We start from the raw sequence: 13,275 nt of genomic DNA, 5'->3' as shown, positions 1-13,275 counted from the left end.
TGGCATGTTCTTGATTTGCCCTCAAGATCCTCTTTGTTGTCACTCTAGACCTGAATATATATCCTGCCTTCTTTGGTTGTATGGTGGTCTCTAAATGAAAAGTTCATGCATATGATGATAAGTACGGTTATCTTTTAAAAGGCTAGTATGTGAAATATCTCTATCCAAGACCAGAGGATAAGTTTGATTCCTCTAGGCCAGCTCTTAAAAGGCTCTTGAATCAGATCAGCACAAAGCTTGATTCCACCTTTGGTGGAGATGGATGCAGCAGGACACCAGGACTTGATGCTGCTCTACGTTTGTATCACATAGTGTTACAGACTGAATGTTCGCGTCCCCGCAAAATCCATATGTTGAAATCCTAATCCCCAATGTGATTGTACTAAGAAGTGGGGACTCTGAGAAGTAATTAGGTCATGAAGGTGGAGACCTAATGTATAGGATTAGTGCCCTTATAAGAAGAAACAGGAGAGTTTGCTCTCTCTGTTCTCCAATATGTGAGGATATAAGGAGACGATGGCCATCTGCAAACAGGAAGTGTTACCACCAGACTGTCGGTGTCCAGCTCCAACAGGATCCAGGATACCCCAAAAGGATGGACAGCGTCGGCGATGAACAACAGGAAGGAGACTGAGACTCGTGGACTCAGCCAAGTCAACAGGAAGGAGACTGAGACTCGTGGACTCAGCCAAGTAAAAATAGCACCATCTCGTGCTTTCTTTATTTCATATACTCATATATAGATTACAGTAGAATTACATAAATCATTAACAAACATTGTAATATTATTGTTTTGAGTCGAAAGAATGAATCATTTTGAACCCACAAAGATTTCCTTAAAAGATTACGTAAACCATACCTTTTAGTTTCTAGATTTTCTCATAAGATAAATTCCAAGGTTACCATTACGTACAGCACATGTTCTAAGAATTATTCTTGGTGGTTAACCAACCTTAACACCTAAGTCTAAATATATCCTTATATTCTATATATCCTTAGCCCCCACATAGCTTTTCCTACTTGGACATTCTTTTTTTATAATGCCATAAAAATATCTAAAATATATTTTAAAATTTCTATTTTGAATATTGCTACTCAAAGGCAATTTAATATAGCAACAAACAATATTAGGATCCCAATAATCTATTAAAGAATAACTTTCCAAATCATTTCTATATGTCCCTAATCTAGAACATATCTGTTCACCAGTTAATTGATCAAATATCATTAAACTACCATTAGTATTGAACCACAAATTATTATTACCATCATAAACACCCTCATATGGCCGTATCTCTAGGGAGGATGGTGTTTTCCAAAGAAACATTTCCCTATGTCCAGATTTAGTCACTGTTTCCCAATGTCCCTCTTTAGGCACCGGGCCTTGCCAAACAGTACTCAAAGGGGAAGTCAGGAAATCTAAGATTTTTCCTTGGGGCATATCCTGCCACACTTAAATTTACATATATAGAAATTATAAGTATTGCTTTTACGAGGAGTGTAGTCCACCTTCCACGTGTGGTTCCGCCTTGCAGTTCCGCACTGGAGCGTCCCATGACCTTGTCATGGCGTTGCAGCGTCTGGATGGCTTCCAACACCAGACACTGCATCTGCCAGCACCTTTTTCAGGGACTTCCCGGCTCCATAACTGAGAGAAATAAATGTTTGCTGTTTAAGCCCAGTCTATAGTATTTTTGTGATCGCAGCCCCAACTGACGAACGCTTGTAGTGAATTCCTTTTGCTCTAATCCCTTCCTTATCAAGCGTTCTTCTCATGTTTTGACTTCCCAGGTAGCAGGAATTGCGTGCTGGCTAAGCTGATATAAGAGTTTGATCTGCTTAATGACCTGCTCATATTTATTTTTGCAAGTTAATAAATTGACATTTTTTTCTTTAATTTTATTTATTTTTGGCTGTGTTGGGTCTTCGTTTCTGTGCGAGGGCTTTCTCTAGTTGCGGCAAGCGGGGGCCACTCTTTATCGCGGTGCGCGGGCCTCTCACTATCGCGGCCTCTCTTGTTGCGGAGCACAGGCTCCAGACGCGCAGGCTCAGTAGTTGTGGCTCACGGGCCTAGTTGCTCCGCGGCATGTGGGATCTTCCCAGACCAGGGCTCGAACCCGTGTCCCCTGCATTAGCAGGCAGATTCTCAACCACTGCGCCACCAGGAAAGCCCGACATTTATTTTTCATTTAGAAAATTAGGTGTCAAAATTCCTTAGAAGGAGCTGATTTTAAAAATCGCAAATATGCTTTAACATGAAGGCTGTGTAGCAGAGAGGTTAAGAGCTCAGCTTCTGGATCAGGACTGCTGGGGTTCAAATTTCATCTCCATTACTTATTAGCTGTATGACCTTGGCAAGTTTCTGGGCCTTAGTTTCCTGTTCTATAAAATATGATGAATATAGAATTTATATGACAAAATTATGGTATGCATTAAAGGAATTAATACTTATTAAGTGCTTAGAATAGCATCTGGCAAAAAAAACCCCTACTATATAACTATAAGTTAATATCATTAAATAAATGGGGTAAGCTATGCATACCTGTGAACTAATCTCTTAGTTTTCTTTTTCATTCCATATCTAGTTCTAAACCTTGTATATCTCCTATTCAATTTTTTTTCACAATCAATTTTTAGTAGGCTCAGTGTTTTGATTATTTTGCTTAACTCACTTAAAAGGAAATTGACATTTGCATGTTAATAACCTGGAATTAAACATTTTTCATATACGGATCTTATCAAATGTCTCTGTGAAAGAGTCTACAAAAAAAAAAAGTATCAAGAAATGATCATATATGGATCTTATCAAATGTCTCTTTGAAAGAGTCTATCAAAAAAGGATGTACATACAAAGCTTCAAATTGCGAATTTTCAAAGATGTGAATGTGCGTTCACATGTCCAATCACGTAAGTTAGTTCACGTGTCTGGCATACATTGTCACGTGCGTGCATCCTCTACAAGTGGTTGTGCTTTTGTGTACTTTACTGTATAGCACTGTATAGAGTACAGTAGTACAGTATCTTTATTTCAAGCCCAAGATGTCCAGAAGCAAGAGTAAAATCAGTGGTGATGTAGCTGGTACTACTGTACTTTTCAAGGTACTGTACTGTAAGATTAAAAATGTTTTCTTTATTTTTTGTGTTTGTTTTTTATGTATTCTTTGTGTGAAAAGTATTATAAATCTATTATAGTACAGTACTATATAGCCAATTGTGTTAGTCGGGTACCTAGGCTAACTTTGTTGGACTTACAAACGTGCTCTCAGAATGGAACTTGTTCTTATGTAGGGGACTTATGGGGGACTTTCCTGGCAGTCCAGTGGTTAAGATTCTGCGCTTCCACTGCAGTGTGATGCAGCCAAAAAAAAAAAAAAAAAAAAGGATGTAACTTGTTAATGTGGAAGTCTCTTTAGAAGAGGAGAGTGATGATATGACAAAGATGTAAATACAGCCAAGCAATATGTGAGCTGCTTGGTAAGTGTTGGATGCGTGAAAGTATGCATAGGTAGGGATAGGCAGACAAATGTGTAGGGAACGTAGATAGATAAGTAGATGAAGTATCCGGTAAGCAGAAGTAGTGCAGATCTCAGGGCCAGAGTAAGTGAGAGCTGGTGCATTTCTTCTGGTTCAACTCATTTCTAAGCTCACCAGTACCATGACTGTAAATAATTTATAGAGTATTAACTAACAATCTCTGCTCAGGAAGAACAGACTTACTATACTTAAACTGTGTTTTAGACGTCATTTGATGATCTTTGGTCAGTGTTATGACTTTTCAAAGTGTTTCTTGCAAAAAACATTTGCACTTTCAAGAAATGACTCTCCTCAATGTTTACATTAGAAAATAAATGACGTGCAAAGTGTATGCAATTCACAAAATATCTGCTTATGAATAATTAACGGAGTTCACTGGAAGCTTAAGATGCAACTGACATCATCAGTTCTGGGTGTTACCACACAACACTGCATTCCCTTCTTATTCTTTTCTCCCCCTCTTCTTATTTATTTGTTTATCCTATATCTTGACACTTTCCCCTCACTCCTGATGTTGACCTTGCGGCTTTTTCCAAGTGTGAACTTCAGATGGTATTCCATCAGTCAAGCTCCCTCTGGAGTGCGCACAATGCCTGACAGGGTGGGGGTTAATGTTGGAAGCCTCTCTCTCCAGCAGCCTCAGGGTCTCCTTTTCTTTCGCGCTTTAGGGATGTTTTGTCAGCCTTTGAATGCTGCCTCTTTGGTTGCCTTTGTGGAGACAGCTTGTGCTCAGAGGTGATTTACTTGTAAGCTGATTGCTGCTCCATGTGTGAAGAGAGCATGACCAGTTCTCAGTCAGCCAGTCAGGGCGCCCCCAGCTCGTTACATCAGCATCGCATGATGGGGAACTGGGCAGCACCAAACAGTCTCTCCTTGTTGCCTTTTTTTTTTTTTTTTTTTGGTCTTTCAAGGAAAGAGAAGAAAGCCTGGGAAAAGAGAAATAGATGCCTGCTTTTCCTTGAGAATCACTGAATGCTCTTCACTGTAACACCAAGAAAAAAAATTTTAATTGATGTTCTATAACAGGAGGGGGGAAGCAAAGGGACACAGAAGACTGAGGGAAAAAAATTACAGTTTAGTGAGACTTGCGTCCAGTATGTCAGCTTTATCTGTTTTGGCACTTTATTGAACCTTCCTCTATAACTCCCTCCCCATTTTTCTAGTGGTTATATTAATGTTTCTCTAGAAACTTGTATGTGCATTAACAGAGCAGAGACAAAGAAAATAACACTTCTGTTTGTTTTGGTTTTGCTCAAATTAAGTAGATTGTTTCTTCCTGTTTTGTACTGTTCTGGATTGTATTACATTGCTTACAGCGGACTGTATGCTTTAAATAAAAAGTGAGCTAGTCCCCTTTCCCTCACCTGTGTCATTTCTCATCAATGTCAAATACTGGTCAGGGGAGGCATGGCACATGACAGTCCTGTGACACACTGGTTATGGATCCTGTCATCTGAGGACTGTAACATTCATGGTAGTTCCTCCTTCCCAGACACGTGGAGCAAGAATATGCCTCACGTCCTGCTGAATTGTAGTCAGGATTGATGACTCATGTCCACAGTTGGTTTTGGGGCAATCAACAGTGTTTTCAATCTGAGTTTGAACATTTGACCAAGAAGGTTTTAAAAAAAAAGAGCTTGGTTCTGCTGAGGTTTACTAGTGTCTCCATAATATGTGAACCAAACTCCTGAAAGTGCTTTTTGCTCCTTGTCTACGAAAAAAATCACAGAATTCTCTCTATGATCACATGGAACTAACACTGGTATCCCTGCCGATAACCCTCTTCATAAATTAAAGAAGGAAGCATTTGTGTTAAAAATAGTGAAGTATGCTGTCTTATACTTCTGGGAATAGAGATTACTGTTTCCGAGAAAACTTGTTCTAGTTATGAAGCAGAGGCACCAAATCACGGACCTTTTAATAAAGTCACTTTTAATAAAGTTCATTTCTGTCACTTTTAATAAAGTTCATTTATAATATTACTCTATGCCTGTCTCCTTTCCCTTGGCAAAGGAAACTCCTAATTTTATCTTTAGCAGCTGAAACTTTAATGAGAATGTTTTTATGTATTATTTAATAAATTTCGTCAATTTGATTACATAAATCAAATAACATCCTCATTGCAAAAAATTAGAAAATGTAGAAAACATAAAGGAGAAAACCATTTCATCATTCCACAACTTAAAGGAAACCTCTCCTAATGTTCGCTGTACTCGTTGGCTGACATGATTTGTGAAGGGGACTTGGGAAGACATCTGACCACCCAAGTGGATCCTGGCACTTTTCCTTTGTTGCACTTGTCACAGCTGAAATGATCTTGTCCTTTGTGTAATTTTTATTTTTTGGCTATCTCTCCCTCAATAATATAGATGAACTCCATGAAGACAGGTGCTTTTTCTGTTTTGTTCACGGTTGTATCCCCACCACCAAGAATGATGCCTGATATTCGAGGCACTCACTTATTATTTGTTAAATAATGCCTTCATGAATGAACACGAATATTGTCTTATTCTCTTGAATAGTCCTTGCTTAGTTGAATTTATCCTGTCTAAGCAATTTGGAATCTTGATATTTAAATTAACATTATATACATAGTATCTCCCCAAGCTTTTATGAGGGAATCTTCTTGTAATGCTGCAAAATTGGATGCTGAGTGTTGAACACCAAGCCTTTGAGTGAGTAGGACAGGATTTCTTTGTGTTCATTCTTAGATGGTTGTTCTGTTACTGAAACCAAGCACGGAAGACTTTCAAACATTTGCTAATCAGTGAAGGGAGGAGATGCAGAGACAAGGGAGGAACAGCCAAGAGACAATACTGCAGGCTTAGGGCAGGGTCCTGGGTCCACCTCAAGGGATACACATAATAATATCTTTAAGGTCTTCTGCAGAATTAAAACCCCCACCAAATGGAAGATGTTCCAGAGAGAAGGTCACAGTTTGATAACCTCGAAGCTCATCAGGAAACCACCTGAGGCCAGATTAAAGGAGTGCAGGCCCTACATACACCCTGGTCCTTATCAGAACCCTGCCCTTGAACCATCGCTATAAAACTCCTCATCAAATCCCCCCGGGTTGAGGCACGCAGTTTTTGAGGCATGACCCTGCTGTGTCTCCCTTTGCCTGGCAAAGCAATAAAGCTATTCTTTTCTATTTCACCAAAAACTCTGTCTCTGAGATTCGATTCGGCACTGGTGCACGGAGGCTGAGTTTTCAGCATCATTACTGCATTCCTTGTGTCATTCTTTTCAAGCTGCTTTTCTTCAGTCTCCAGCGCAGAGAATGGTATAGGTGGATGGCTATGCCTTCCTTCTGCAACTCCTGGCCTCACTGACCTTTTGAACCTACCAAATTCCTGTGCAGGGTCTTTGCACAAGCGATTCCTTTGCCTAGGAGACTCTTCTGTGATTTTCAGAGGACGGCCAGCACTGTTGGCTCTGCATTTGGCTGTCAGTGACTTTCTTGTGGTGCTACAGGAGTCTAGCTACACTGATCACTGTCTGATATTTCAATTATTCATGCATATATATCTGTGACCTCTGTTGCCCCACCTCCTACTAGAATGTTTCCATGAGGGCATGAAACTTGTTTTGTTCACTATGGGACCTGGTAAAGAGAATAAATACATTAGACAACACTTCATCTAAGAAATATTTACTAAATTTACATGCTCTACCATGCTATGGGCTAAATACTAGGAATCTGAAGCTGACTATGAGACCATTCTTGTCCTTGGGGCTTATAATCTAGAGGAATTTATGGAGCCCCTGCCATATGAACAGGCCTATGCACATTGCCAGGAATACAACCCTGAATGAAGAGAGATTTGGTGGGGTGAGGTTGGGGAGTGGTACAGGTCTAGGTGGTGAAGATAGAAAATAAAAACCACTAGATAATTACAAGCCATTAGATAATTACATTTTTGATAAATGCTATGTAGGAAAGTAAAGAACATAGCCAGGATTTAGCCTGGATTGTTTGATTCTTTCCAGATAACCTTATTAACCATTCTGTCAGAAAATTAGACAGAAAATCAGATGTGTTTACTTAACACTCTTGTGGCATGGATTTTTTTTCTCCTCATTTTTTTAGCAGCCCAGTATATTTCCAACCAAAGCCACCCACGTAAGTCAATGGAGTTAGGCCAAAGAAACCAAGCTTTATGTTGATTTTGCTTTAACATAATAACCGGCACTAAGAAGTCCAACCTGTGTGTCTTTTTATGTCTTCTTTTTTTTTTGGATGAGAAAATAAAATTCTGTGAAGCATAAATGTAGATTAGACATTCTGAAATAAGTCAAATGCCAGGACTAAGAAAACAATTACGCTAAAATAGAATTTAATGCATTTAATCCCATAAAAGGGATGGCTTTCATTAAAGCCACTTAAATATCAGATCACGAAAAGATGATTCCTCCTGCCTGTGGTAGTGGGCTCCACATTCAATGGTAACATGCAATTCAGGGAGTTTTTTGTTCTGAGGTGCTATGCTAACTCAGTGACCGAACTCATCTCCACAAATCCTTTGATGACACTTTAAGTTCTTCAAACCAAGAAAATGGTGAGTGAATTTTATTAAGGGCCAGTAAAACTTAAAAATAAATTAGCTTAAAATATAATTCTTCTCTTGTATGAATACTTAATTGACTAGCAGCCGTATGTAACTCTTTACTGCCCTCCCCTGATCAGTTTTAGAAATGTTGACTTTTTCAAAGAAAATTAAACTCTTCCATCATTAAGAAAATAAATTTAGTCATTTCCTCCAATAGATAAGTTTAAATGGCCTCTTTTCCAGGAGACAATATCTTCCAGTCTCAAATTTCTCTACACTAGCTTATCCCCAAAAGTAATAACCAGGAAAGAAACCATAGCATTTTTTTTTTTTTTTAAAGGTGAAAATAAGAACATCTGTTTATTCTTTTAGCCAGAATATGAGTTTAAGATTAAATTTTGGGATGTATTGTGCTGTCTTTCTAAAATACTAGACTCCATTTATTCCACATGTGTGGTACACACATTCTATTTTCTAATAACTTTAACAAAATTTGATTAAGTCGCACAATGACTTATAACTGTATTATGCTCATGTGGAAAACATCATTTAATGGTAAATCCTTGGTCACTGTTCTCCTGGAAAAATATCCACTTTTTGATATTTTAAAGCACAGTCTGCTTTAATGTGATTTCTAGGAATGTGTATGGAAAAACACACAGGAGAGCAAAGTTCCACGTCCATTCGGGCACTGGCACTGGCTTTACTCTCAGCCATGAGCTCTGCGTGTGGTCGGATGTGACAGCACGTTGATGTCACACATGTACTGTAAGATGCCACATGCCTCAGTCTGAAGACCTCAGCACTCGAGGACGAGGCAGCTTTATCTTATGTTCCAGACGTTTTAAATAATTGAGGAAGGGAACAGCACACCCACGAAGGGGACAACGTGCACCGAGAGAAGTGCAAGAGCCAAGCAAGAGCCCGTCGCTCAGTTACGGCCAGAGAAGGCTCTGCTCGCCGTCGCGAGCGCAGGCCCCCCGCTAATGGGCCTGTGCCTTCCTTAACAGGCGGAGTCGGCCCAAACCCTTCACAGGCAGCTAGGACTAAACGCGGGAGGGGCTCCCGGCAGAAACGGAGGGAGCGCCTGGAAGGGAACGTCCTAGATAGAGCACCTCAGACCCAGCGCCTAGAACATCCCTGGCACACACGCGGCTCTGAAGACAGTGTCGGTGAAGACGAGACGCCCGATTAAGGGCCGAGCACCCCCCCGCGCCCACCGCGTGGGGACGCCCACTGCGAGCTGGGTTACCCCGGGAGGAGAGGCTGAGGCGTCGGGGCCGGGCCGCCGAGGGTGCACACGCTGCCGCTGCCCACGCCGCTGCTCCCCAGGCTGCCAGAGCTCTGGGCCGGCGGGGCGCTGCGGTCCTGGTAGTTCAGGGGCAGCGTCTGAGGCCTGGCGTAGTAGTAGGGCGTGGAGTGAGCATCTCGGGGTAGCGCCTGAGCAAACAACGTGGCGTAGCTAGAAACCTTGTTAGGCTGCTTGCGTGGATCTTCACTAAGGCTTAGCAAGAGGTAGAGAATTGACCATTTATTTTTCAAAACTCCCTGTGAGTGAAGTTTCCTGTGGAGTTCTGAAAATAATGCAGCATCTGCTTCTCTTCTCTCTCGGGTAAGTTCTTTCTTGATTTTTTCAGCTACTAGAAATTCATCTCTTTCAACAGTTGGGGCAAAGTTGCTGCCAATAACTCGCACGGCATACTGGAACTGCTGGGCCACATCGGCTTCACTCCTGCCCAGGATCCGGCAGCACAGGTTCTGCAGCAGGACGTTCGGCGACTTCTGGTCCGGGGTCGCCATCCTAGCCCGGGGCTGCCCGCGGGGGCCCCGCGGAGCCCCCGGCGCTCGCCTGCCCCGCCCCGAGCCCGGCGTGCTCCGGAGGCCCGGCCGCCCGCGTCCGCCCCGCGCCCCGAGAGCTCCCGGGTTCCCCACAGGCTAAGGGCCCGCGGGCAGCGCCGGCAAGAAGGGCGCCATTTTGACAGAACCCGCCGAAACGCGCGAAACCATAGCTTTTAATTGACACTATCTCAAAGCCCTGGGATCTCCAGAGTGGGGCTAACTTCTTTCCTTTCAGCATTACTCCCTCTCATTCAAAAACTAGAGGCGGGAGTAAAGAAATTGAGTCAAGCTCACTCTTTGATATAGTTTTTCTTTTGAACTTGTGGGTAATTACTGAATCCCAGTAGCTTGAATACAACTTTACGTAAAAATGCATTGCACTACATTCTAGCCTGAATATGAAATTTAAAAAGGTGAGGTGGACACATGGGGGCTTGTTTGATTTCAAATTGTGGACCGCTAGGTCCAGAAGTGAATCAAGAGTTAAATAAATCTAGTGAATTGAATTAAAGTATGAGGAAAATGAGGCCCAGAGAGTGAAGTGATTCTCAAAGTCACACATTAAAAAAACAGAGGTTGATTCAACTACCCCTGATTTCCTCTTCTATGCAGCCTCCACCACGGGATCGGGTTTGGAAAACCCTCTCCTCATCTCCCATGTGTGAACCTAGGTTTTAGTGTCTCTTCAGCGTCCATCATTAAAACCTTAATGCTCTTGTGCTGCCCTCTAGTGACAAAAGGTATGTACTACAGCTGCCGGGCTTGGTCAAGCACACCCCTCTTTACTCATACATTCAACAAATATTTACGGAGGTCTACTAAATGCCTGCCACTTCTCTAGACACTGGACTTCCAGCAGTAAAAATGAACGACAATATTCCCGCCTTCGTGGAACTTATGTTCTAGTGGAGACACGACAGTGAACACAATATATAAAACAGGAGGACTATAGAGATCAAGATATCAGGAAAGGGGGTAGATCTGTGTGGGCAGGAAGTTGCAATTTTAAATAGTGTGTTCAGGGAAGGCCACAGTGAATAGATGACATTTGAGAAAAGACTTGAAGGAAGTGAGAGAATAAACCACGTCAGTATATGGAGGAAAACGGCCGAGGCAGAGGAAATGCAAAGATGCCAAGGAGAGAGAGTACTTTTGGAATCTGAGGAGGCCAGTGCAGCCTGAGCTGAGAGAGAGGGAGAACGTAGGAGCGGGGCCAGAGAGGCGCAAAGATGGAGACAGGAAGGCGCTATGGGGCCTGTCGGCTGTAAGAGTTTGGCTTTTCTCTGGGGAGGTGGGAACTACTGGAGTTTGGTGAGTAGAGGTGTGATGGGAAGTGTCATATGTTTTTACAGGATTACTATGCTGCGTTGTGAATACACTGCCGTGGTAGCAGAGAAGCCAATTAGAAGGCGGAGGCAAAATGATGGAGGTGAGCACCTAAGAGATAGCCACGGAGGTGAGATTCTGAACATGTTCTGAAGTTAGAGCTACCAGCACGTGCTGAGGCTTTGATGTAGGGTGTGTGCAAAAAAGACAAGTCGATGTTGATCACAAAATTTTTGACCTTAAGATGGAAGGATGGAGCTGTCGTTAAACGAGGTAAAGAAAGACTAAGCAAGAAGCAGATGTTGAGGAAAAATTCAAGAGTTCAGTTTGGGTATCTCAATTTTTATATTTATCTACATATTTACCACTTGCGGTGTACTTCATTCCCTTATGTGGAGTGAAATGAACATTTGTCTGGTATAATTTTCCTTCTATCAGAGAACTTCCTCTAATATTTCTTTTCGTGCACATCTGTTGGTGATTAATCTCCTCCACTTTTTTTTTTTTTGGCATGAAACTATTTCACTTTCATTTTTGAAAGACATTTTCAATGCATATAGAATTCTAGGTTGACAGTCTTCACCTTTCTTCCCAATACATTCACTTGCTTCATTGTCTTCTGGCTTTCATAGTTTCTGACAGTTTTGTTGTCTGTCCTGGTCTTTGTCCTCTGAATTTATTACACTTTTTCTCCTAACTGTTCTTAAATCTTTTTCTTTATCACCAGTTTTCAGCAATTTGATTTTGATGTGTGTTGGTGTGGTTTCCTTTATGTTTCTTTTCTTTGGGGTTCTTTAACCTTCTTTATGTGGGTTTATAGTTTTTGTCACATTTAGAACATTTTTAGTCATTATTTCTTCAAGTACTTTTTCTATCACTTCCCCTTTCTGGGTTTCCAATTACACTGTTAGATTGCTTGATGTTGCCTCACAGGTCACTGATGCATTGTTCATTTTTTAAAAAATCTTCATTTTGGGTATTTTCTGCCGCTTTAAGTTTACTGATTTTTTTTTTTTGTGGAGGATCTAATCTGTGGTTAATCCTTTCCATATTTTTCATTTCTGATATTGTATCTCTACACATCAAGTCGATTCTTTTTATATCTTTCACTTCTTCCCTCATAATGCTCATGCTTTCTTCCATCTTCCTGAGTATATGGAGTATAAACATAATAGTGTTTGAAATTCATTGTTTGCTCATTTCACCATCTCTGTAAATTCTGGTTCTGTTGCTACTGATTGACTTTCCTTCTGGTGATGGGTCATATATCCTGCTTATTTGATGCCTGTTTTTTTTTTTAAATGTGATGATCCATTTATTTATTTATTTATTTATTTATTTATTTATTTATTTATTTATGGCTGTATTGGGTCTTCGTTTCTGTGCGAGGGCTTTCTCTAGTTACGGCAAGTGGGGGCCACTCTTCATCACGGTGTGCCGGCCTCTCACTATCGTGACCTCTCTTGTTGCGGAGCACAAACTCCAGATGTGCAGGCTCAGTAATTGTGGCTCATGGGCCTAGTTGCTCCGCGGCATGTGGGATCCTCCCAGACCAGGGCTCGAACCCATGTCCCCTGCATTGGCAGGCAGACTCTCAACCACTGTGCCACCAGGGAAGCCCTTGATGCCTGTTTTTTTATTTGAAGACAGACATTATGAATTTTATGCTGTTGGGTGCTAGATTTTGTTGTAATCACTTAAATAATGCTGGGCATTGTTCTGGCATGCAGCCAACTTACTTAGGATCAGTTTGTTCCTTTTGGGGTCTACCTTAAGCTTTGTTAGTGTGAATCCAGAGCACCCTTTAGTCCAGGTCTAACTTGTCCCTGGTACTGAGATGATACTCTTCTGCGGATTTTACCCTACGCTCCAATGTCTTACAAGGTCTTTCTCCTTTGGCTGGTGGAAATATTCATTATTACCTATGCTGTGTGTCCTTTTCTATTAGGATTGTTCTCCTGTTGTTTTTGGAACGTTCTTTCCCTAGTCTCAAGGAGTTTCCTTTCACCTGTACTCATATCAGTAC

The 13,275-nt window shown here is 41.4% G+C and overlaps 1 protein-coding gene across 1 annotated transcript; it reads right to left on the bottom strand.

Moving 5' to 3' along the window:
* Positions 1-9,332: 9,332 nt before the first annotated feature.
* LOC132376294 (gamma-tubulin complex component 3-like) lies at positions 9,333-9,958 on the bottom strand. The gene has a single exon (XM_059941963.1). The coding sequence runs from the start codon at positions 9,882-9,884 to the stop codon at positions 9,333-9,335; it is 552 nt and encodes a 183-aa protein (XP_059797946.1). The 5' UTR covers positions 9,885-9,958.
* Between the last annotated feature and the right edge of the window lie 3,317 nt (positions 9,959-13,275).

Source organism: Balaenoptera ricei, chromosome 12, assembly GCF_028023285.1.
Source record: "Balaenoptera ricei isolate mBalRic1 chromosome 12, mBalRic1.hap2, whole genome shotgun sequence".
Classification (NCBI taxonomy): Eukaryota; Metazoa; Chordata; class Mammalia; order Artiodactyla; family Balaenopteridae; genus Balaenoptera; species Balaenoptera ricei.
The sequence above is the reverse complement of the archived record's forward strand: the minus strand, read 5'-3'. Positions and strand labels throughout refer to the sequence as shown.

Excerpts from the sequence above, each read along its gene's own strand:
- LOC132376294 (XM_059941963.1), bottom strand. The coding sequence starts at position 9,884 with ATGGCGACCCCGGACCAGAAGTCGCCGAACGTCCTGCTGCAGAACCTG.